The following is a 27,252-nucleotide window of genomic DNA, read 5'->3' as shown; positions in this document are numbered from 1 at the left end:
ATGGTAGGTTACCCAATGCATTTTGTTGAGTAAGTGAATAAACTACTGTATCCTATAAGTTGATACCAAAATTTTTATCTATATTATATTTAAGGGAAAATCACAAACCACAGGATCATTATGTAATACACATCTTCAATATATTGATTTTCAAAAAAATTCTAAAAAGTATATATTTGGTTAGTTGTACTAGTATGAATTTGGCTATTTTGCTCATCTGAATTGTTGTAGACAAGTCAATTGAGCAAACATTTATTGAGTTCTTCCATGTACCAGGAGCAATACAAAAGAAGCAAAGGTAGGTGAAGCACAGTTTTACTTACTTGTTTTGAAGAAGTTTGAAATGGACCTTACTGTGATAGTTAGAGAAGGTGTGGCTTGGAAAATGAAGGAAGAAATAATAGTGGAGAAGCCCCAGCTAGATGAGAAGGAAGAATTTGATGAGCATTCTAAGTCTATTCTTTTCTGGAAGTTCAAAGAAGGAATGAATCATATACCATATTTGGTCACACATTGAGGAAAGAGCTCATAAAGGAAGTGCAATTTGGAGTGTACATAGCTGAGTAGTTGAAGTGGGAAGAGCATTATGCTTACTAGGTAACACATACGCAAAGATAGGGAAGATGGGCAGTCATATTTGGCTGACTTTTTGGAAATGTAAAGGATTAGGAGAATATGGGTCAGGAAACAGAGGCTAGAAATGTTTAATAATGTGCTTTAGATGGGTCTCATGAGTGGCTCAGTCGTTAAGCATCTGCCTTTGGCTCAGGTCATGATCCCAGGATCCTGGGATCGAGCCCTGCATCGGGCTCCCTACTCAGCGGGAAGCCTGCTTCTCCCTCTCCCATTCCCCTGCTTGTGTTCCCTCTCTCCCTGTGTCTCTCTGTCAAATAAATAAAATCTTTTAAAAAATGTGCTTTAGAGATTCTGCATGTAAGTCAGTAGCCAATGGGAAACCATGATTCATACAGTAATTGTGATGGAAAATTTCAAATACATACAAAAGCAAGAAAGGAGTACAAATAGCCCCCTCGAACCTACTGTCCAGTTCTAATTCTTATAAAGCCATGGGCACTCTTGTTTCATTATACTCCCACACATTCAGCTCCTCAAATGGATTATTTTGAAACAAATTGATATAATATTTTATCCATGAATACTTTAGCCTGTTTCCAATATATATGAATGCTTTTCAAGGAAAGTACACATAATGCCATTATCCCACCTATAAAATTAAAAACAAAACCATCAATGTAATTAAGTATCTAGTTGGTATTCATATTTGAGTTGGATTGAGAAGGTTGGTTAGGAAGAAAACTTGGCAGAACTCAGTGATTGTATGTTAAGTGAAGAAGAGAAAAGACTGAAATTACTCCTAGGTTTCTGGCCTGGGCACCTGGATGAATAGTGGTGTCACTGAGTAAAAGGATTTCAGATGGATAAACGGGTTCTGTGTGTGTAAATGATGAGTTCAGTTTTGCATATGATCATATTGAGAAGCCTTTGGAGCATCAGACTATAGATATCCAATAGGTAGCTGGCATCAGATTTTGCAAAGACAAATGAGATGACAACTATTGTTGGGCGACACATCTTTTCACATTTCCTTTTCTCTCTCTTTCTCTATTTTTTTTTTTTTGAGAGAGAGCGAGAGAGAGGGAGAGAGAGAGCACATGCAAGTCATGGGGAGGTAGGGGCAGAGGGAGAGGGAGAAAGAGAATCTTAAGTAGGCTCTACACCCAGCGTGGAGCCCAACTCAGGGCTCGATCTCATGACCCTGAGATCATGACCTGGGCCAAAATCCAGAATCGGACGTTAACCATGGGAGCCACCCAGGTGCTCCTCTTTTCTTGTTTCTACATGGTCTGAGCTTTCTGAGCAAAGAGCACCGGTATCTGGGTTAAAGGATGATTGAATAACAAGCGTACATTAGTGTTCAGAGTAGTGCAACGCAACAGAAAGACGTGGAAACACTTCTCCCAGATCCATTTGCTTATGTGCCAATTTACAGTCTGAGAATAAGAGACCTAGACCCTTCCTTCTCTCTGGAGAGGATTTGTTTACCCCCCAGAGCAAAGGTCTCTGTTTCTGTCTCGCTTTCTCTTTCAGATATGCCAGCTGCCTTACATAAGCTCTGTAATCCATAAATTAGGATATTGCATACCCGGGCATACAGAGATAAATATGCGGCTCTCACTGCATTGTCCTGTGGGGATTTGGGGCCTGTGCACTGGTGCTAAGATGCTCTTGAGTAATTAATGATGTGTTCTCTGATCATAGGTCTTGGGTTTCCTGTCAGAATAGATATAAATATAAAACCTTAATAAGTATCAATAAAAGGAATATTTTTTCCTACTTTCGGACAAAATTGGGGAGGATTTTAACCATGTATGAGATGGAGACTAGGCCAGATAGCGAGGGGCTGTTGCTGCACCTACTGCTTCCCAGGAGGCAGTCTCGAGCAAACTCTACAAGTCACACAGGGCATCGGGAAAGAGGTTTTTGGGTAGATCTTAGGAGGTTTTCCTGCCTCATTCTAAGACTTCACGGCTATGGTGCATGAAGAAGGACGAAGCTTTAGAAGCAAGTGAGGATACAGAGAATATCAGTTGTAAGGGGGAAACGTCAGTGCTTCTGTTAGGACCCTAAAAAAAAAGCAGCTCTATTCCCAGGTAGAGACCAGGTAAAACCCAATGGTTATGGGTGACACAAATGAATTTCAGAGAAAGAGAGAGAGACAGAGAAAGAGAGAGGGAAGGAAATTGTTTCTAAAATTCCAAGGTGTTCTCTTCAAGTTTGTGTACACCTTACAATAGGGAGCCTTCATTATTTTTTTTTTTAAGCAACTCAATTTAAGTCTGTGGTAAGAATACTTATCTGACAGGTCACGGATTATCATGTGAAGGGAAGGAGGGCATACCAACATAGAAATAAACTATGAGATCTGGAGAATGCAGGTTAAAATCATGTTCTACCAGCATTACATAGAGAATGGCTAGTCACTGGAATAACACCTCTAGGTGTTATTTAATTTCACAAGAGATGATCAAATTGCTCAGAAAAGTTTGTTAGAATAAAAGAGTGAGAAGAAAGGTTGCCTAAGGATGAGCCTCCGTGGAAAGGAACAGCTGAGCATGGAGATGAATTTGTCCGAAGAGTAACTGTCATCAGACCTAGGAGGAGAGCCAGAAGAGTAAAGTATTTCAAACCAAGAGAAGGAAGAGCATCAGGAAGGAGGGAGGGAGCTGCCTACAAGCCAAGTGCAGCTGGGAACAGGAGTGAAAAGGCAACTTGGCAATTCAGGAGGTCAATGGTGATCTTATCTGGAGCAATTCCACCATCTTCAAAGTGTGAAAATAAAAATCTGGACAGAGCAGACAGTCTTCCACTGTCATCCCCTTCACTACAAAATTGAAAATGGCTTAGTACTACACTGCAGTTCACTTTATTTGACATAAAACACTTGGTTATTGAGGAAAGATTTTCTAATAAAAACAAAACTGATAATGCAACAGAAATTTTAAAAAGACAGAATGGATCTGGTAGATGTTATCAATGCCCTAGAAGTCACTGAAGTCAAACATTCATCTTATGTGCTTTCTTTCCTTTTATTCACCTGGCAAAATTCCATTACTATCTTCTGAGAACTCTGAGCCTACAGTGCTGGTTAGGGTAGAATGGTTAGGGCTAACCGCTAGCTTGATTAGGTCAGGTGCTAGGAACAGGCGTCAACGTGACTTCTTTGCTGTTTCTGTGAACCTGACTGACCTGGGCTGCCTGATTTCACCACCACTTGCTCTGGCTCAACTCTTGATGATGTAAATCATGGACTACATTTTAGTGATGCTGCCAGCCCAAGGGCAATGATCCAGAACTCTGACAATCCCTCCATTTGATACCAAACGCCAGACGACAGGCTGATTACTTAAATTTACACTGAGGCAATCAGCCACATTGGGAGCCCACCCACTTAAAATAAATAGCTGTGATCTCCAAGGGGGGTAAAATTCAAGAGAAGGGAAGGAGGATCTTCCCCACCAGAATGAAAGTAATGTGTTTATGGCTTTGATGTGGGGCATGTGTATATGTGCTTGCACATGCATGCACGCACACACACACACACACACACACACACACACGGTAAATCTTCTCCCTCTGAGGATCTGAGCTTGCAAAACTTCCTGATTTTAATCCAAATCTCTGGAGAGCTCCCAGTTCTTTAGAAAGTGGTAGAATTGCTCAGAATCGAGTTATGAACAGTTTCAGCAATGCTGGGCAGTGTGTTGCAAAGGCAGGAAAACTTTCTATCTTAAATGAGAAAAGCAAAAAGCAAAAACTGGGGCAGGGGATGTCACATTCCCTGGATAGCTAGATAATAGCTCCTTGGTGTATTCTCAGAGAATGTTGTCAAAAATTGGCTGGAGTCCAGGAAATCCTTTTAAAAGTCCCTACACATGCTCTTGTCCCTGAGGCACTGCACACAGAAAAATGGTATATGCACCAAAGAAAATCCTGTAGCAGTTTCCACAGTTTAAAGCCAGAGATGAGATCTTTTATAGCTTTTTACTATTCTATTTTGTCTAGAAATAAGTGATCTTTATAGTTTCTGACCCTCTAAAAATAAAATCATAGTCCCTGTAGTTTCTATAGTGATAGAAAAATCCCTAGGATCACTATAAAATATATTATTTTCATTTCTATCCCTGAATACTTCCTTATATTACCTGAAGCTATGATGGCAAAATCACAAAGTAGTCACTTTTTAGTCAATTTTTTCTTAATTTTGACATTCCCCTCCGAATTGACCTCCCCACACTGTCAGTTGGGTAAATGTGTGCTAGTCACCCTCCCTGCGAAAGGAAACTTTAATTTCTGGAAGACATTTGTACATGAGTGAGTATAACTTAAGTCCTTAATATTTTAAAATAGCATCCTTGCAACTCGGCTTCATGGAATCAAGTCAGTTAAATAAGACACTTATTTATATACTGCTAATAGAGAAAAATTAGATAGCAAAGTAACTTGCACAACTGGAAGATGAAGTCCAGCTATGTAAAATAAGGAAAAACAGAAGATTATGAACTGGGGCACCTGGGTGGCTCAGTTGGTTAAGCATCTGCCTCCAGCTCAGGTCATGATCCCAGGGTCCTGAGGTCGAGGTTAAGGCAAATGTCTCGTTTTCATCATTTCAAGCTATTTGTCAATATATACAATTTCCTCACTGCTCTAATTATCTCTCTCTCTCTCTCAAATAAATAGATAAAAATAAAAAAAGAAGATTATGAGCTACACTGTTATGTCAGATTTCTAGTTGAAAAGCTGGTGGTTTAAATAAGAGTCCCTTGATAACACAGACATGAAAAGCCCGAACTTGGAGATAAATATTTAAAAACATGAGTCTCCCTTTAGAGGGAATTGGTTTTTAAAGGGGATTCATAACACAAACAATTTGAACCTTAAAGTATTTTGTTTATTCAAGTACTGGGTAATAAGTGCCTTCAATGGGCTAAAAAGAGAAACTAGACACTACAGGTCATTTATCTAGGGACCCAAACAAGGGACCTTTTTGCCAATTAATCAGGTTGAGATAAAGGTCTGAAGTAACTCTTCACTATGCCCTCTTCTCTATCATAAGGGACAGATTTCTGCTGTTCAGTTTTTCTTCTATTTAAAGTAAAGCAGCAACTACTCCCTTGTTGTCAGAATGTTTCATTACAGAGCGTGCCTTTATCCACCTAAACGGTAAACCTATTTGTATGAATGTCAATGTAGATACTGCGGAAATTGAACAGGGCTGGAGGAGGGGATGGTGGTATTTGATAAACTGAACTTATTGTAAACAAGATGAAAATAAACTTTTAAAAAAGTTACTGAAATTTTAATGTTGTTTTTTACCTGCCACTAAGTTCTTTGTCTCAAAAATATGACAAAGAGTGCCAGTATGATCTCTAATATTTAAAAAAGTATCATTTCTGTTGTGTTTTCTCTGTGGTCATGAAAATAAGTGGGCATCTCACACATACAAAACAAAATTCAATTCAGCACTTGCTTAATCTTCAGCACAGAATTAAAAATAAGGATGCCTATAATTTACAGGCATCTTTTGTCCTATTTATACCAGGAGTAACCTCAAACACACCTTCACAATTTTAAAACTCTTAACCAAGGTAGAATTAAAATATGTTGATTGTAGATGTATATACAAACGTTAATCTAAAATTGTGTCTTCTATTTTAAAGTTTGTAATAATATATTCAGAAATTATTTAATCTTTGCTTCAAATTTTGCCAGTGTTGCCTTAGTAAGAATGTTTCCATAAGGGGGAGAAAAGCTATCTTAAAATTGAAACAATATAGTTTCAGAGATAGAAACATATAAGATAATATGAAAAATATCAAATTGATTGTTTAGGGTACTTTCCCCTAAAAGTGACTTCCACATAATGATATTCTGGTTTCAAGTATATTGAACTTCATTTTAAACCTCTCTCTCTTTCCATTCATCCATCCATCCATCCATCTAAAATTGCTTTCCAGTGATTCTTCAGTCTTCATTCCTCAAAGTAACTCATGTGAGCAGATGGCTATAAACACCTATAATTCACATTTTTTAACCATATTTACTTCCTGAGAGAATTTTTTAATTTATTTTTTATTTATTTATTTATTTAAAGATTTTATTTATTTATTCGACAGAGATAGAGACAGCCAGCGAGAGAGGGAACACAAGCAGGGGGAGTGGGAGAGGAAGAAGCAGGCTCATAGCGGAGGAGCCTGATGTGGGGCTCGATCCCATAAAGCCGGGATCACGCCCTGAGCCGAAGGCAGACGCTTAACCGCTATGCCACCCAGGCGCCCCAAAATTTTTTTTTATTTTTATTTTTTAAATTTTTTATTATGTTATATTAGTCACCATAAGTACATCATTAGTTTTTGATGTAGTGTTCCATGACATTGTTTGCGTATAACACCCAGTGCTCCATGCAATATGTGCCCTCCTTAATACCCATCATTGGCCTATCCCAATCCCCACCCCCCTCCCTCTGAAACCCTCAGTTTGTTTCCCAGAGTCCACAGTCTCTCATGGTTCATTCCCCCTTCTGTTTACCCCCCCTTCATTCTTCCCTTCCTTCTCCTACCGATCTCCCTGCTATTCCTTATGTTTCACAAATGAAAAATTTATATTTATTGGTTCGCCAATATCTTCTTCACTGCACCTTCTCCCTCCCCTCTAGTAGTCAGTACTGTTAAGCATAGCCCTCATCATCCAACTCTGACCTCCCTAGTCTTACCTCATTCTGCTATGCCCCAGCTTTCTCTCTACTTCTCTAACTGTCCTACTATTCATTAACTCAACAAATAACTGTTGGAAACCTACCATGTGCCAGGCATATTCTATGTACTGGGGATATAACAGTGAGCCAGAAAGACAAAGTCATCCTATTTCTGTTAGTTCACGAACACTTTGCTGTGGCCTTAAGCAGAGTCAGTCATTAAATGACTGAGTTCTTTCATCTGCTGGATGCCCCTCTGTTGGGCACTATTAGCAGTGGGTCTATGATACTACGTTGGCATCTTGTTTATGCCATTTCCCACCTCCACCAGTGAGATCCATTTGTGTCAAACTGATAATTAGGTCATGGGAGTGGCTGAGATTGTCCACAGAGGTGGTGTTAGAAGGAAAGAAGGCTGGGAAAAGAACAGAGGACAAGACACCTTTTGTGAGCAAGTGTGAAGAAAAACTAACAAATTAACCCTAATTATTCCCATATCTCTAATCAAGATCCTCTCCTAAACTCTGACTTACATATATCCAACTGTCTCTTTGATATTTACGAGGATGTCTAATAAACATCTTAAGCTTAACATATCACAACTGAACTCATACCAAACCTTGCATCCTAACCTGATCCTCCTGCGATTTTCCACATTATAGTTAAATGGCAGCTCCATTCTCCCAGTTGTTCATGACAAAATTCTTAATGTTATCCTTGAATTCTCTCTTGACCAACCTGCATGCAAGTGGCCACCAAATACTATGAGCTCTACTTTTAGAATGTAACCAGAATTTGACCCTGCCACCACTCTGACTCAAATCACCATCTCCAGCTTGGATAATTTTGAATATGGGCATAAGAGTGCTTTCTTCATAGGGTTGTTGTGATGACCATATGAGTTACCACAAGCAAAGAATTTAAAACATGCCCTGGGACATAATAAATAAGTGGTAGCTATTAATACTGTCCAAATTCCAATCACATCCAAAGCACAGATATTCAAAGGCTTTCTGCTACGTAAAATTATTCTCCGTTTCAGCTCTCTACATTGCCTTATCCTCTTTCTGAATTCAGTTACACTTATGCCTTATACTATATTTTGCCTATGTCTTTCCTACTTGTATTACTTCCTAACTTGCTTGTATCACCATGATATGTGTATCCAATTAATGTTACAAATTACCAGAGTGTAGGGATCAAGTCTTATTTCTCTCTTAGAGTGTTAAACACAGTATTTGGGCCTTAATAAATATTTGTTGATTTGAACTGAGGAGAGGAGTCAAAGTTCTGAATCTTAAATTTGCTTATGAAAATCCAATCTGAATGGAATCACTGAACCTTAAGATTTGTTACACTGTTCTTGAACCACTGCAGATAGGCATTCAAGTCCCAAAAGATGTTGTGAGCTATTCAGTTATTTCCCTGTTTATTCTATTTTACTTTTACTGGTTATTTAGCTGTTAGAGTAAACAGCAGAATAGCAGTCCATCTGCATTTCCTGGCTAAGTTTCTCCATGTTTTTCTCACAGTACCTCAGATACATAAGTCCTTCTTTCAGAATTATGTCTGTCCAAGTTTCTCAGATGCCACAGAGTATCAATAAGAACAAAAGGGAAAATGTAAAACCTGCACTTCACTGGCCCAAGTATTTCGCAAAGACAATGATTCTAGTCCATCAGCACCAACTAAACTGGAAACAATTTCACAAGTCATTTTGCAATAGGTACATTGTGTGTTGAGTCATGCACATTGTCTAAATCACTTTATTGAAAGTCTTGATAGAAAAATCGGCTCTTGCACATAGCAAAGGAGAGTTGTAAAGAAGCAAATGCTATTTCTCTTCAAAATGAGACATATGGCATTCAATGTTTCCAATATTTTTAGACCCAAGGCATGCTTTTATGTCTCATGTAACTGAGGTGAAGAGGGACAGGTAGGTTTTGTGGACAAAAATTCTAAGGCAATACAGCAATCCAGGGAAACCTAAAAGAAATGATTATCACTGAGGAATGGAATTACAAAATGTGGACGGGATGTTTTTCTTTCCTCTATTCACTTTATACTCTTTTATACTGTATATATAGGGCATCATGAGCATCTTATTATTTTGATAAAGCACTGAAAATCCAGTATGAGTAATCAATCAAGTTCATAGTTGGCTGCTATACAAGATATAATTAAATCTGTATAAATTAATACAAATGACAATACACTATTTTAGAAAAATAGAAAACCTATTTGGCAACATTCTGCCCATTTTATAAATGATTAATGCTGTTGATGTTAGGAGAATATGCTTTTCATCACTGTGTTTTAGATGGGAGATAGAAAAGCAAAACCACTGTTCATATAATTGTTCTAAGCTAAACCTAAACACATAAATTTAAGAACAACAAAATAAAACATGGTAAAGAAGGAGGACCCTGACATTCTACTTCATTTCTTTACCTTCTTGAAAGCCCCACAGAGATCCCTAATGATGAGAACATTCTTCAATCTTTTGTCCACAGTTTGTCAAATTTAACTTGGAAATCGGTAGTAACTGGTATTCATTAATTATATGTGATTTACAACACAAAGTATTTGCTTCTTTTCTTTGAATGTTTAACAATATGCATTAGGATTTAGAAATAAGCAGATGGATAAAAGTCACTGAATTCGATTGAACTATATGCAATTGCCAATATTTGAACATTTTGATCTACACAATGTCAATTCATAAGACTCGATTGAATGCTGTTACAGTATTAACGTGCTCATGATTACCAATTTAGGCAGGAAAATGAATACAGACTAGCCTTTCTGAATGGCAAAAGGAAAAAAAACACATAATAACAAAAATAAATCTCAGAACCCCAAGAAAAAAAAAAACACTACTGATTAAACCATTTTGCAATTAGAGCTACTTCAATGCTTTTAAACCGTTAATAAGGTATAGTTCTGAAATCTGAACAAAGGATTTTAAATTACTTAAAAAGAGTAGGGAAAAAATGAATTCAACATATTTCACTAGAAAACAAAACTCACACAAAACAAAAAAACAAAACAAACTAAACAACAGCATCTTATTCTTGGTAAAAGCCATAGGGCATAGAAACTTGGAATGATCTCAAGTTTTCGCATCCTCAAGAGAAATCTAAAACAGTGAGTTATTTATTTAGCACCTAAAATTAATAGAAGAATGAAAATTTTATACCCAAATAATACTTAGCATTGGAAATATACTAAAGGGAAATGACTGAGAATAAATAAGATTCGCTAAAAGAAGTTTTTACCAAAAACAAAGTTTTTTGTAACCTATGTGCATTCTCTTTGACTTTAAACTTGTTTTAACCTTTAGGCTATTTGCCAAATCTGGAAATAACTGTATGTATATTTTATGCTGTTGTCAACACTTCAAGTTTTCTAATATAAATATTCAATTGTATAAAGTTTGCTACTGTTTAAAAGATTGTTTAAGATTATTTACATGAACATTGCATCAAAAACTGGGATGCACTGTATGGTGACTAATATAACAAAATAAAAATTATTTTAAAAAAAGATTATTTACATGAAAATTTAATTTATAATAATTTTTAAGATTTTGGATATTTGATGAATATGGGTTTTACAAATCATGAAGCATATAATTACACATTTTACAAGAATTTTTCCATATAATCCTACATGCTTTCACTTTATCTTCATAATTGTACAGCTGAAAAGGCTGGGACAGGTATTACCATTAATCTAAATTCAAAGTAAAAAAAACAGACTTATGTTATTTGCTCAAGTACACAACCAGAAAGAGTCAGATTTGGCATCTAAATGTATGTCTTTTATGTTCAAATCCCGTGCTTTAGCAACCTCTGTATCCTACTGCCTGTCATAACCATATAATGCAAGATCAGTGAAGGAGAAATATTACTAATATTTCAATTACTTGTGGATTTCCTTACACATTTTCAGAAATGATTGGCTAAAAATTCAGTATGTACAAACCTAGGTAGAGTAAATGTCTCCATGTTGGTATATATGCATAGATTGTTAGAATTCATCTATGTCTGGATGATTTAATTTAAAACATAAGAATATAATATAAAAGAATATAATGTAAAAGAATATAATGTAAAAATAAAATGTGAAAAAAAAGAATATAATGTAAAAGAATATAATGTAAAAAAAAAGTAAAAAAAAATGTATAATATAAAAATATAATGTAAAATGTACCAGGCCTGGTACTGATAGATTAACATTGCTCTGTCCTCTTTGATTATGGAGTCCATATCTGGATTTACAAGACTATTGTTCGTTCATTTAACAGGTGCACATTGAAAGCCTATTAAGTACTTGGTACTGTTCTAGGAGTTGTAGATACAGTGGTCAACACCACCACCAACAAAATACTCTTTTCTGCCTAGTGGTTGTACACACGATCTTTGGAGGTCACCACAGGGAACAGGTCACAAGGAGCAGCTGGCTCATTTGCAAAACAATGCAAGTGGTGAAAACGGTATCTTTTGCTGCTGCTGACTCAGTATCACCATCTTAATCAATGTAGCACTGCAGTTAAATGGGTATACATACACTTAAATGCATGTGAATGTGTTTGAGATTTATAAAACCCTGCACTATTTTTTCCACATTTTGGGAAGGGGAAAATAATAGCTTTAACCAGTTTTAGCTAACAAAAATGCCTTGAGACCCTTTGTAACTTGGTTAACAGAAGAGCACACAACTTTCATCTCTAAGAAAAAAAGATTAGAGAAACCCATTAGTACTGTTGTGACAGAAGCCATTGGGGAGTAGATCTATCTTAAAATTGAAAAAGAGAAATTGGCGTACCAAAGACTCAAACTCCAGTTCATTTTCACTCTCTGGAATTTGTCTTTATCTGACAGATGAAGGCAACACCCTATATAAATCTAATTCTTCTCCTCTTTATGTCCCATCCAGCTACCAGGCACTACATTAATGACATATCAAATTGGGAAGAGTGTTCAATCAAAAGGCATTAAAGTACTTATTAATTAGATTTTTCTGAGCTTCTAAAGAAAAAAATTAAAGTTATTTTTAGTGGCTCTATGGTAAGTTGTCCTTTTGATTTTTTCTGCACAGTTTATGGTCCACATGTGAAAAACACCTCGTAAGTACAACTATATATTTTGGCCAAAACATTCTCCGTAGGACGATGCATGGTCCTTGCATAAATAACAAATCAGTAATTATATATCACAGATCAAAAAAATGACAATCTTAACTGGTCAAAGAACAACCTGAATTAGTCATGAATAGAAGGAAAACATCCCCGCAACTTAATTGCAACCTCAAAATTTCCACCAGCCTCATGAATTGTACACTTTAATGTGGAAGTTTCTGACTTCTAGAATTTATAGGATGGGGATTATCAAAACAGTCTTTCTGGGAGAAATGTGGTAGGAGTTCTTAAAGCACATTTTATCAAAGATGGGAGTACACTGCAGCAAGGAAGTCAAAGTAGGACAACTGCTGGGCCTGATGAAATGCTCGTGGGGAGAAAAGAATGAATAATTTCCTATAAAAGAGACACATGTATAAAATATAAAAGAAAACTGTACCAAAATACAAATAAATATGAACTGGGCACGGCTACAATGCAGTAAATATATATAATCTCTTCACCATTAGAGGAATGAAAAATTAAGTGCTACAGAAATGATTTAAGTAGGATTTAAATCACAATGAATAGATTAATATTTGTAAAGTAATTCACAAATATAAATAGCAAGTTGAACAAATAAATCCCCATTCATAAAAGCAGTGGAAGAAAGGAATTATATTTATAACTGAATAAATGTGTTAGCTGAAAAACATGATTTCCCTCAGAGAAATCACTAAATGATTACATTATTCAAAATGTTATACATAGTCCAAAAGATCAGTATTTACAATGTGGTAATACATTAAATTTAAGCAGAAGTCAAAAAGCACTGATAATCAAATTTTGTTTTGACATTTTATATGCTCCATGATTACTTAATTCAAAATAATTGCGAACTCCTTTTGTTCAAATATTATTAAATTGGGGAAAAATCTAACCCTTTCTCTAGCATGCCTCTGTAGTACAAGGTGCACAGAAACATTATTTTTTTCAAATATTTTGTTCAGATTTGTACATAGGGTATCTCTTTCTATTATTTGATACCCTAAATACCAGACTAGAAAAACAGTTTGCTCATGACATTAGTTTTGTCCTCATCCAAATGACTGATATTACTCAATTCGTGCTTAAATGTGATCAAGGAGAAAGATCTTGATCAGGCTGATAAGATCTCAGTGCCAGTCGTTTTGCTCCTGCTTCAAGCCACCAGGGGCAAAGTGTAAATATCAATGAGAAGAAATCTTACATCCCTCAAGGAATCCTCTGCCAAATTCACAGGACACCTAAATTCTCCTGAGCCCCAAATGTGCTAAGAATAGATCTTCATACATCTATGCTCAAGTTCCTGTGTGGATACAGAAATGAATCTGCTACCTCCACTTGGAAAACATTACGAGAATCTGAAAATCTCTCCTTACCACACTCGCCCGGGCCACCAGTATCTCTTCTCCACCTGCCCTCCTTGCTTTTACTCTTAATCCCCTACAGTTCTCCCCTATCACTCCGCATAATCGTCTTTTTAAAAATATTTATTTATTTATTTATTTTAGAGAGAGGTGAGTAGGGAGGGGCAGAGGCAGAGAGAGGGAGAGGTAGACAATCTCAAGCAGGCTCCCCACTGAGCACGGAGCTTGATGTGGGGCTCAATCCCACAACCCTGAGATCATGACCTGAGTCAAAACCAAGAGTCGGATGCTCAACTGACTGAGTCACCCAGGTGCCCCTCGACCAATGTAATCCTTTTAAAATATAAATCAGATCATGTCATCCATCTCCTCAAAAGTCTGCAATGGCTCCTATCTCACTCAGAGTGAAAGGGAGTCTTTACAATGGCCCACCAGGCCCTCCACAATCTGGACCCCCATAACTCCTTTGATCTGATGTCCTACCTCCCTCCTCTGGCTTATTCTCCTCCAGCCACACTGGCCTTCCTGCTGTCCACTGACCAAGTTAGGCACACTCCCAATCTGTGGGCCTCAGCATTGACTATTTACTATGCCCAGACAGTAAGTCTGAGTGCCAGGCCGACTCCCTTACCCTCTTCAAATCTTTGTTCAAATGTCCACCCTATTTAAAATTGCAATCCCACCTCCTGCCATTCTACCTACTCCTGCCCCTTTGGTAGTTTTATACCCCTTGTCCAACTCTGTGTTTTCTTTTTTTTACCTTTTTAACAATAACTGTCGTATTTAAGTATACTGATTGTTTGTTTGCTTATATTCTGTCTCCCATTGCTATAATGAAAATTGTATGAGGGCAGGGTCCATTGATTTTGCTCACTGTTTTTTAAGCACTTACGGTGATGCCAGGTACCTAGTAAGAGCTTAATAAATATGTTCAAATAAATAAAACCTCACTCAGTAAATCAGCAGCCTGTCCTTTTAAAAAAAAGATTTTATCTATTTATTTGAGAGAGAGAGAGAGAGAAAGCACGAGCAAGGGTAAGGGCAGAGGGAGAAGCAGGCTCCCTGGGAGCCTGATCCCAGGACCCTGAGATCATGACCTGAGTTGAAGGCAAGTCCTTAACTGAATGAGCCGCCCAGGCAGCCCTCTTAGCAGCCTGTCCTAACAATTTCTTTTAGGTCTTAAGGACCCTACATAAAAGCTGGCCCTGTCAAAGAAGATTGACAGACTTTGATTTACAGTCTCTGGCTTTTTAAGCTCACAGCAAGCTCTTTCCAGCACTGTTGAGGTTGAATAACAGCTGCTTCTACTTCTGGATCCTATCTAAACTCTGCATTGGGCCCAGGTGTCCTGTCAACATCTGTGAGATTTGTTCATATGTCCGCAGTTCTTGTCACCCTTTTGCCTTCCAAAAATACAAAAAAATTAATCTACCTCAACCAGATTGTCAGTTTAGATGAGAGAATCAAAATGATGCATTTCTGACTTCTTTCTTTCCTTCCCTTTCTTTTCCTCTTTCCACCTTCCTTCTATCCTAATTCCTTCCTTCGTTCCTTCGTTCCTTTGTTCCTTCCTTCTTTCCTTCCTTCCTTTTATGGAATCTTCTTAAACTTTCATGGATTAATTGAGAATTAGAACCCAGAACATTTTTCCTATAAACTGGGCATGACAGACCTCAGTATTCTACTGTGTTTTTCCCAAAGTCACGTTTGGTATGCTTAACATAGTGCTATAGAAAAAACTTCTGTGAGAGGTAGTTTAGCAGAGTGGTTTATAGCTCAGATCCTGGAGCTACTTTGCTTGGCTTCATATCCTTGCTACATCAATATTAGGTGTGTCAACTTTGTCAAGCTACTTTATATTTCTTCAGTTTATTCATCTTAAAATGCAGAAAATAATTTTAAATATTTCACAGAGTTGTGGTGAGGATTAAATTAGTTAATATAGGTGAGTTATTAAGAGTGACTACCACTGAAAGAAAAATATTTTTGTCCGAAAAATTCACCTTTTTAAGGCCAAGATCTAACCGAGCAACTAAGGAACTCCTTAGTGGAGAAGTAGCACAGTCACTGGGGAATGGCCCATCAAGCTGAATGGAATATTTTCCAAGATTTCTGTTAGCAAGTGCTGACTGAATAGTGCATATGCCATTATTTCTTTCAAAATTATAGGCTGGATGCCTGAGAAGCAGATTGTAAGACTAGAATGTATATGCACAGATTTACTTGGGAATGATCCTAGGAAGCACCAGTAAGGCGGTGGAGAGGGTAGGAGAGGAAGCCAGTTAACCACTGTACTATTTGGAAAGTTCCTACTGTGCCCAGTGGGGTCTCAGTCCTGCTGGGGAACTTCAGGTCAAAGTGCAGAACACGTCTCAGGGTTACTGCAGCTAAAGATGTGGATGAGCAGTTTCCCTTATCCACAGAAAGGTACCTGTCATTGGCTGAGGTTTGTTGGGAAATGTGGGGAGGCAGAGCCTTAGACACCTTATGAGTAGAGAGAGTCTTAGGCAGAGTCCCAGGCACTTGCAATTGGCAGCTGCCAGTTAAAGTGCAGGGAGCCCTGAATGTGGAGGGTGTACGGGTGAGGGCCCAAGAACATTGCAGACACCAATATAACCGAAGCTCTCACTAAAATCAGGTATATGGTGGCATTAATCCTTTCCATTAAAATAAATAAATCAATAAATCATTGCTGTTTCATGACAATAGATCAAATATTTAAACCTCTCAGGGGCAAAACTTTTGAAAACTTAAAAAGTTCTATGTTCATACTTCATTATTATTTTTATTGTCATAAGAACACTTACGGCAATATCCAACCTCTGAATAAGTTTTTAAGCGTACACTGTATTACTGTTACCTATAGGCACAACGTTGTCCGGCAGATCTCTAGAACTGATTCTTTTTGCATTTTATACCCACTGAATAGCAACTCCTCTTTTCCCCCTCCCCCCAGTGCCTGGCATTCACCATTCTACTCTCTTTTATGCTCATGCTTTCATATGAGACAGTTTAAAGCAAGATTTGATGATTTAAGATTTGATGATTAAGATTTGATGATTTGCTACTTATATTTTAGCAAATTCTAAGACAACTGACATTCTTTTAAAAAAATAATGACTGAGGGGCGCCTGGGTGGCACAGCGGTTAAGCGTCTGCCTTCGGCTCAGGGCGTGATCCCGGCGTTATGGGATCGAGCCCCACATCAGGCTCTTCCGCTATGAGCCTGCTTCTTCCTCTCCCACTCCCCCTGCTTGTGTTCCCTCTCTCACTGGCTGTCTCTATTTCTGTCAAATAAATAATAATAAATTAAAAAAAAGAAAAAAGAAAAAAAAATAATGACTGAAACCTTCAAAACTTTAAATTCTTTCAAAACTAGTGTACTATTATTTGTGCAATGAATATTATAATTTTTTACATATAAACAAACACAATCAATTGATTCACAATGCTAATATTGGCTTTAATATAAGAATAAATATTACTTATGTGTATGTTCCTCATTCACTGCTAGTTTTGCCCTAGATAATGTATTAGCTATTAAATGCAGATTTCCATATGTAAATAGGTATTTTTCTGCTTTATTCTTGTCAAAATGATTGGGTAGCTTTCCAGTTCAATAAATCTATGGAAATTATATGTGCTATATTACTTATATTATGTTCAGAAAGTAATTACTTTAACTTATTACACATTGCTTGTGTTGTATTGTACTTTAAAGAAATATGTATGTTAAACCACAGCAATACCTACTACAGTTCTGTAATTTGATTCATGCAAATCTGTCAGGAATAAAATCAACCACAATTTAATTTCAAACCTTCCCAACCAGCAGCTGTACAATTTATGTGCTACTTTTCTATTTTTATTACTGGATAATGACAATGATGAATGCCTTTAAGAGGAAATACATATTCATCGAAAAGACTGAGATCACAACTATCCCTCTTCAAAAGGCCCACAAAGGTAGGAAGCCCATTTGTGTGCTACTGCAGATTTGTCGGCAGTGAGCTGGAATTACGCCCAAAACTGCATCTAATGAGGTTTCAATAATCCAGTGAAATTAAACCTGCAATGATACTTTTTTACAAACCACAGTAATCAATACGATCGCAACTGGCATCAGCTATAATACTCTTAAACATATCTGGAAGAACAAATGATTAGCTGAGTATAGCCAGGGGCCCATCATTCTGAGTGTGCCAGGTTAAGAGGTATGAAGACAAAGATATTCAACTGGCAACTTAATAAGTTTAGGGTCACTGCTCTCCTGACCCATATGTCTGGGATCATGGAATAAAATGAATATTAGCTCATTAGCAGTGATTTACATGTTGAATGACAATGATGAACTTATAAACTGTGCTGTCATGTGAAATTAGTTAATGTGAATAATGACAAGAATGCTGGCATGTCTCCTTTATCAATTGATCGGGTTTCTTTTCTTCACTGCATCTATCAGCAATATGACTTTTATTTCAAAAAGAATAAGAAAGAGTACCATACTGAAATGGTTGGAGAAGTTCCAGAGATCCATGCCTTTATTTTATTTTAACATGTAATTTTATAGCTTACTTGATATAATGTAAGATAGTAAATTCAAGTCACTCAAGATATTGCAGCTCTGATTTCCAAAACAACCAAACAGCTTTATCTATGTGTATACTTATGCAGACAAATGTGTAATATGGAATGAGCTCCCAAGAAATCATTTAGAGTATAAAATACTTTGGCTAATAGGTGCTGCTGAGAGCAAACTTATCTTCTGTCTATAATCTCACACTATTTGCACTGAAAAATACTGAGCTCTGGCTATACTATTTCATTTTGAATGTAAAATGTATGATCACAAAAATTATCTTGAGACACACATTATTATGTACATTTTCTTGATGCTACGTTCATCTATCTTCAAACACTTCCCTCTGTAATTCAAAGTCAATTCCCTCATCGTGTTTTGCCTTAGTTTGAGATTCAGAAACACAGTTGGTGGTTTGAAAAACCCTGGATTTTGGTGGTAGCCTTTGCCTGGTAATTTTAAAGAAATATTTCATTGCTTTCAATTCAATTAGATTCCATGTAGTCTAGTATTGATACTGGCACTAATTCAAAGTTGAATATTCATATTATAAGTAGAAAACATAAAACTAAAACTGTATGCAACAGATACCATTTAAAATCTCATCTAATTCCCTCTTTCATGGGAGAAGAAAGCAATGTATTAATTGCAAATAGACTGTTACTCTATCAAAGCATGCTTTTTGATAAGTTCTTTCTGCCCTGAATCTATGTAAAACTATTACTTTTGTCTGTTGCTTCATTTTAGAAAGTCTCTCAACATTAAATATTATAAAATGCCTCTTTTGGTTTATGTCTTTCTATCCCAGATACCTAGAACCAACCGTCCTGTAAAGTGTTTCAGGTAAAAATGCCTTCAGCGTGTACACTTAAGTCAACTGTTCTGGTACCGCAAATGATCAAGGTAATTTTGTAAAAATCTAATAAAAATGCTGTGCTTTTACCTTCAGAGATTCCTCTTGTTTAAAGAGATCTTCAAAATCTTTAGCACAGAGTTCGGGAGCATTAAGAAGTTGTTCCACTTCTGATAGAGCTTGTGAGACATGAGTGATCTCAGTCAGGTAAGTAGAAGGCACATAAGAAATTTCCAAAGGCATGTCTTCAGTCATCACCATCACCGACTCTTCGTGGACAGTGTGCTGGTACAGACATACAAAAGAACAGTTCTTTTAGCTTCCTGCTAATGAAAAGATCTCTGAGTTTATATAAATTCCAGTTTATAGCTGACAGAGGGCTGAAAGTGAATAAAAAGTGCATGATGGTAAGTCCAGTAAAAAGGTTATTTATATACCCTCTTCTCACAAAAAGTGTTAGAAGAATTTAAAAATAAGAGATACATACACATTAGTACCATGAGTGTAAGAATGAAAGGTCACGAGAGGGATAGTTTTACTCTAAGGATAATTTTTACAACTGTTTTTTAAAATGTAATTCTAAGCTTCCTAGAAAATTAGGTATAGGGTAGGATACTGGGGAGTTCACATCTGTGGTTTTCCTACCAAAGGAACCTCTCCTATACTTTTCTCCCCAAATCTAGATTGAGGTACAAGAGGGACAAAGTGGTTTTGGCTGGTATATACTTTATACTTTTACATTCGGCACCCTTTTCTTCCAAATTCCAGACACCGGCTCCCTTCTTTAATGCTAGTTTCCTGTTAAGTTAAGCTGCCAATGAAAGTACTAGATGAGAAAGACTGAGAGCGGAATTCACATTTTAATAAGAACTCCAGAAAGCCCTAAGGTCTAAGGAAGCACTAGTCTCTCCTACATCTACACTTTCCTACCTGCCATTCAAGTACTATGGTTGATGGACATGTGGAGCTTAGCATCCTTTTGGATTTGGCCAATAGCATCTCTTTCCTTACTCCTTGTAAGAGCATGAAATAAATACTATTTGGCACGCAAATTCAGAAAGATAGATGACCTCTGCTCTCTTCTGTCTCTACTATACACAAAAAACTCTTGTAAATGAAATTAGTTTTCCAGTAACTTTGTTTTGAATTGATCAACTGTCATCTGCCTGTTGATGGGGTCAGCTGAGGGTTTCAGTGGCGAGTCTCTAGAGGAGTTCTGACGATCAGCATGCTAACACAGCCATTTATTACTGCACAGGTTTTATGACAAGACCGTCCCCATTTTTGCAGGAATGTAATTAAATGGAGTTTAGGATCTCAGACTGAATCCATGCAAAGACGAGTAAAATTATGAGCTGCTCTATTTACACTTTCTTATTAATTTCTCAGGTCCAGAATTCTTGTACTCAGTTCTTACATAATATAAAAATAATTGCAATGTAGATGTCTCATTTATTTATGACACTGCAAATTCACAGAACTATACAAATTAGCTTAAATGACATAATTATACTTTTCACAAAGTGTGATGCTGTGTATATATCTTGACTAAATATATGATATATATTCCTTCATGATGAATAGAATGATAATCTACATGCACTTCTAATTTTACATTTCAAATAATACCAGAATTTGCGCCTAGAGTTTAAAGGGGACAACCTACAGATTTAACCACATATTTTAAAATTCAAATTCTCAATCTCTTCATTTCAAACGAACCTTCCCAACAATTTAAAAGAAAAATAAGTCAGCAGACATTTGAATGCACAATTTCCACTGATACATTAATTTCATACTATTAGAGTTAACACAAGTCAAGCAAATTCACTGTGACTTCCATATATTCTACTACACTGGTGATTGTTGTTCTTAAAAATTTCCAAGTTAATAATTTGTTTTTCTTATACGCATCAGTTTCTTTCACTCCTGGGGGAAGATAGTTCTACGTTATCTGAAACAAGAATGTCCCTATACCATGTTTCTATAATGGTGAAATTTTCTTTTTAATTATATACATTGTATACCTCTAAGTTTTTGTAGAATAGTGTGTTTTGTTATTAGGGACAAAGATGGGTAGAAGACAAGTAGTGGTTTTTCTCTCTTATATATGTATATATACATGTATGTATGTGTGTGTATTTTTATCTAACCAAGGGGGTTATTTTAGAATGAGACATAATTTCAAAATATTTTTTTTAAAAATCTGAGTTTCTTTTATGTATACCTCTAAGTTTTTGTAGAATAGTGTGTTTTGTTATTAGGGACAAAGATGGGTAGAAGACAAGTAGTGGTTTTTCTCTCTTATATATGTATATATACATGTATGTATGTGTGTGTATTTTTATCTAACCAAGGGGGTTATTTTAGAATGAGACATAATTTCAAAATATTTTTTTTAAAAATCTGAGTTTAAACTCAGATTTTTAAAAAAATATTTTGAAATTATGTCTCATTCTAAAATACAACCCCTTGGTTAGATAAAAATACACACACATACATACATGTATATATACATATATAAGAGAGAAAAACCACTACTTGTCTTCTACCCATCTTTTGTCCCTAATAACAAAACACACTATTCTACAAAAACTTAGAGGTATACAATGTATATAATTAAAAGAAAATTTCACCATTATAGAAACATGGTATAGACATTCTTGTTTCAGATAACGTAGAACTATCTTCTCCCCAGGAGTGAAAGAAACTGATGCGTATAAGAAAAACAAATTATTAACTTGGAAATTTTTAAGAACAACAATCACTCAGTGTAGTAGAATATATGGAAGTCACAGTGAATTTGCTTGACTTGTGTTAACTCTAATAGTATGAAATTAATGTATCAGTGGAAATTGTGCATTCAAATGTCTGCTGACTTATTTTTCTTTTAAATTGTTGGGAAGGTTCGTTTGAAATGAAGAGATTGAGAATTTGAATTTTAAAATATGTGGTTAAATCTGTAGGTTGTCCCCTTAAACTTCTAGGCGCAAATTCTGGTATTATTTGAAATGTAAAATTAGAAGTGATGTAGATTATCATTCTATTCATCCATGAAGGAATATATATCATATATTTAGTCAAGATATATACACAGCATCACACTTTGTGAAAAAGTATAATTATGTCATTTAAGCTAATTTGTATAGTTCTGTGAATTTGCAGTGTCATAAATAAATGAGACATCTACATTGCAATTATTTTTATATTATGTAAGAACTGAGTACAAGAATTCTGGACCTGAGAAATTAATAAGAAAGTGTAAATAGAGCAGCTCATAATTTTACTCGTCCTTTGCATGGATTCAGTCTGAGATCCCAAACTCCATTTAATTCATTCCTGCAAAAATGGGGACGTGTCTTGTCATAAAACCTGTGCAGTAATAAATGGCTGTGTTAGCATGCTGATCGTCAGAACTCCTCTAGAGACTCGCCACTGAAACCCTCAGCTGACCCCATCAACAGGCAGATGACAGTTGATCAATTCAAAACAAAGTTACTGGAAAACTAATTTCATTTACAAGAGTTTTTTGTGTATAGTAGAGACAGAAGAGAGCAGAGGTCATCTATCTTTCTGAATTTGCGGTGCCAAATAGTATTTATTTCATGCTCTTACAAGGAGTAAGGAAAGATGCTATTGGCCAAATCCAAAAGGATGCTAAGCTCCACATGTCCATCAACCATAGTACTTGAATGGCAGGTAGGAAAGTGTAGATGTAGGAGAGACTAGTGCTTCCTTAGACCTTAGGGCTTTCTGGAGTTCTTATTAAAATGTGAATTCCGCTCTCAGTCTTTCTCATCTAGTACTTTCATTGGCAGCTTAACTTAACAGAAACCAGCATTAAAGAAGGGAGCCGGTGTCTGGAATTTGGAAGAAAAGGGTGTTCGAATGTAAAAGTATAAAGTATATACCAGCCAAAACCACTTTGTCCCTCTTGTACCTCAATCTAGATTTGGGGAGAAAAGTATAGAGAGGTTCCTTTGGTAGGAAAACCACAGATGTGAACTCCCCAGTATCCTACCCTATACCTAATTTTCTAGAAGCTTAGAATTACATTTTAAAAACAGTTGTAAAATTATCCTAGATAAACTTCCTCTCCGTGACCTTTCATTCTTACCTCATGGTACTAATGTGTATGTATCTCTTATTTTTAAATTCTTCTAACACTTTTGTGAGAAGAGGGTATATAAATAACCTTTTACTGGACTTACCATCATGCACTTTTATTCACTTTCAGCCCCTGTCAGCTATAAACTGAATTTATATAAACTCAGAGATCTTTTTCATTAGCAGGAAGCTAAAAGAACTGTTCTTTTGTATGTCTGTACCAGCACACTGTCCACGAAGAGTCGGTGATGGTGATGACTGAAGACATGCCTTGAAATTTCTTATGTGCCTTCTATACCTGATCTGAGATCACCATGTCTCACAAGCTCTATCAGAAGTGGAACAACTTCTTAAGTCTCCGAACTCTGTGCTAAAGATTTTGAAGATCTCTTTAAACAAGAGGAATCTCTGAAGGTAAAAGCACAGCATTTTTATTAGATTTTACAAAATTACCTTGATCATTTGCGGTACCAGAACAGTTGACTTAAGTGTACACGCTGACAGCATTTTTACCTGAAACACTTTACAGGACGGTTGGTTCTAGGTATCTGGGATAGAAAGACATAAACCAAAAGAGGCATTTTTATAATATTTAATGTTGGAGAGACTTTCTAAAAATGAAGCAACAGACAAAAGTAATAGTTTTACATAGATTCAGGGCAGAAAGAACTTATCAAAAAGCATGCTTTGATAGAGTAACAGTCTATTTGCAATTAATACATTGCTTTTCTCCCATGAAAGAGGGAATTAGATGAGATTTTAAATGGTATCTGTTGCATACAGTTTTAGTTTTATGTTTTCTACTTATAATATGAATATTCAACTTTTGAATTAGTGCCAGTATCAATACTAGACTACATGGAATCTAATTGAATTGAAAGCAATGAAATATTTCTTTAAAATTACCAGGCAAAGGCTACCACCAAAATCCAGGGTTTTTCAAACCATCAACTGTGTTTCTGAATCTCAAACTAAGGCAAAACACGATGAGGAATTGACTTTGAATTACAGAGGGAAGTGTTTGAAGATAGATGAACGTAGCATCAAGAAAATGTACATAATAATGTGTCTCAGATAATTTTTTGATCATACATTTTTACATTCAAATGAAATAGTATAGCCAGAGCTCAGTATTTTTCAGTGCAAATAGTGTGAGATTATAGACAGAAGATAAGTTTGCTCTCAGCAGCACCTATTAGCCAAAGTATTTTATACTCAAATGATTTTTGGGAGCTCATTCCATATTACACATTTGTCTGCATAAGTATACACATAGATAAAGCTGTTTGGTTGTTTTGGAAATCAGAGCTGCAATATCTTGAGTGACTTGAATTTACTATCTTACATTATATCAAGTAAGCTATAAAATTACATGTTAAAAATAAAATAAAGGCATGGATCTCTGAACTTCTCCAACCATTTCAGTATGGTACTTTTCTTATTCTTTTTGAAATAAAAGTCATATTGCTGATAGATGCAGTGAAGAAAAGAAACCCGATCAATTGATAAAGGAGACATGCCAGTCTTGTCATTATTCACATTAACTAATTCACATGACAGCACAGTTTATAAGTTCATCATTGTCATTCAACATGTAAATCACGCTAATGAGCTAATATTCTATTTTATTCCATGATCCCAGACATATGGGTCAGGAGAGCAGTGACCCTAAACTTATTAAGTTGCCAGTTGATATCTTTGTCTTCATACCTCTTAACCTGGCACACTAGAATGATGGGCCCCTGTATACCAGCAATCATTTGTTCTTCCAGATATGTTTAAGAGTATTATAGCTGATGCCAAGTCGATCGTAATTATACTGTGGTTTTAAAAAGTATCATTGCATTTAATTTCACTGATTATTGAAACCTCATTAGATGCAGTTTTGGGCGTATTCCAGCTCACTGTCCGCATAACCTGCAGTAGCACACAAATGGGCCTTACCTTTGTGGGCCTTTGAAGAGGGATAGATCTCAGTCTTTTCCGATGAATATGTATTTCCTCTTAAAGGCATTCATCATTGTCATTATCCAGTAATAAAATAGAAAAGTAGCACATAAATTGTACAGCTGCTGGTTGGGAAGGTTTGAAATTAAATTGTGGTTGATTTTATTCCTGACAGATTTGCATGAATCAAATTACAGAACTGTAGTAGGTATTGCTGTGGTTTAACATACATATTTCTTTAAAGTACAATACAACACAAGCAAGTGTAATAAGTTAAAGTAATTACTTTCTGAACATAATATAAGTAATATAGCACATATAATTTCCATAGATTTATTGGAACTGAAAGCTACCCAATCATTTTGACAAGAATAAAAGCAGAAAAATACCTATTTACATATGGAAATCTGCATTTAATAGCTAATACATTATCTAGGGCAAAACTAGCAGTGAATGAGGAACATACACATAAGTAATATTTATTCTATATTAAAGCCAATATTAGCATTGTGAATCAATTGATTGTGTTTGTTTATATGTAAAAATTATAATATTCATTGCACAAATAATAGTACACTAGTTTTGAAAGAATTTAAAGTTTTGAAGGTTTCAGTCATTATTTTTTTCTTTTTCTTTTTTTTTAATTTATTATTATTTATTTGACAGAAATAGAGACAGCCAGTGAGAGAGGGAACACAAGCAGGGGGAGTGGGAGAGGAAGAAGCAGGCTCATAGCGGAAGAGCCTGATGTGGGCTCGATCCCATAACGCCGGGATCACGCCCTGAGCCGAAGGCAGACGCTAACCGCTGTGCCACCCAGGCGCCCTCAGTCATTATTTTTAAAAGAATGTCAGTTGTCTTAGAATTTGCTAAAATATAAGTAGCAAATCATCAAATCTTAATCATCAAATCTTAAATCATCAAATCTTGCTTTAAACTGTCTCATATGAAAGCATGAGCATAAAAAAGAGAGTAGAATGGTGAATGCCAGGCACTGGGGGAGGGTAAAGAGGAGTTGCTATTCAGTGGGTATAAAATGCAAAAAGAATCAGTTCTAGAGATCTGCCGGACAACGTTGTGCCTATAGGTAACAGTAATACAGTGTACGCTTAAAACTTATTCAGAGGTTGGATATTGCCGTAAGTGTTCTTATGATAATAAAATAATAATGAAGTATGAACATAGAACTTTTAAGTTTTCAAAAGTTTTGCCCCTGAGAGGTTTAAATATTTGATCTATTGTCATGAAACAGCAAGATTTATTGATTTATTTATTTTAATGGAAAGGATTAATGCCACCATATACCTGATTTTAGTGAGAGCTTCGGTATATTGGTGTCTGCAATGTTCTTGGGCCCTCACCCGTACACCCTCCACATTCAGGCTCCTGCACTTTAACTGCGCACAATTGTAAGTGCCTGGGACTCTGCCTCAAGACTCTCTCTACTCATAAGGTGTCTAAGGCTCTGCCTCCCCACATTTCCCAACAAACCTCAGCCAATGACAGGTACCTTCTGTGGATAAGGGAAACTGCTCATCCACATCTTTAGCTGCAGTAACCCTGAGACGTGTTCTGCACTTTGACCCTGAAGTTCCCCAGCAGGACTGAGACCCCACTGGGCACAGTAGGAACTTTCCAAATAGTACAGTGGTTAACTGGCTTCCTCTCCTACCCTCTCCACCGCCTTACTGGTGCTTCCTAGGATCATTCCCAAGTAAATCTGTGCATATACATTCTAGTCTTACAATCTGCTTCTCAGGCATCCAGCCTATAATTTTGAAAGAAATAATGGCATATGCACTATTCAGTCAGCACTTGCTAACAGAAATCTTGGAAAATATTCCATTCAGCTTGATGGGCCATTCCCCAGTGACTGTGCTATCCACTAAGGAGTTCCTTATTGCTCGTTAGATCTTGGCCTTAAAAAGGTGAATTTTTCGACAAAAATATTTTTCTTTCAGT

At 36.3% G+C, this 27,252-nt stretch overlaps 1 protein-coding gene across 1 annotated transcript in view; it reads right to left on the bottom strand.

The window, feature by feature from the left end:
• DMD (dystrophin) overlaps positions 1-27,252 on the bottom strand; it is a 1,667,815-nt gene that overhangs the window by 1,125,611 nt on the left and 514,952 nt on the right. Inside the window, exon 40 of the mRNA XM_040633145.1 lies at positions 19,327-19,521. Within this exon, the coding sequence (XP_040489079.1) occupies positions 19,327-19,521 (195 nt within the window). The remainder of the gene's footprint in view (positions 1-19,326; positions 19,522-27,252) is intronic.

This window comes from Ursus maritimus (genome assembly GCF_017311325.1).
Source record: "Ursus maritimus isolate PB19 chromosome X unlocalized genomic scaffold, ASM1731132v1 scaffold_X1, whole genome shotgun sequence".
Taxonomy (NCBI): Eukaryota; Metazoa; Chordata; class Mammalia; order Carnivora; family Ursidae; genus Ursus; species Ursus maritimus.
This window is presented reverse-complemented; position numbering and strand designations above follow the sequence as displayed.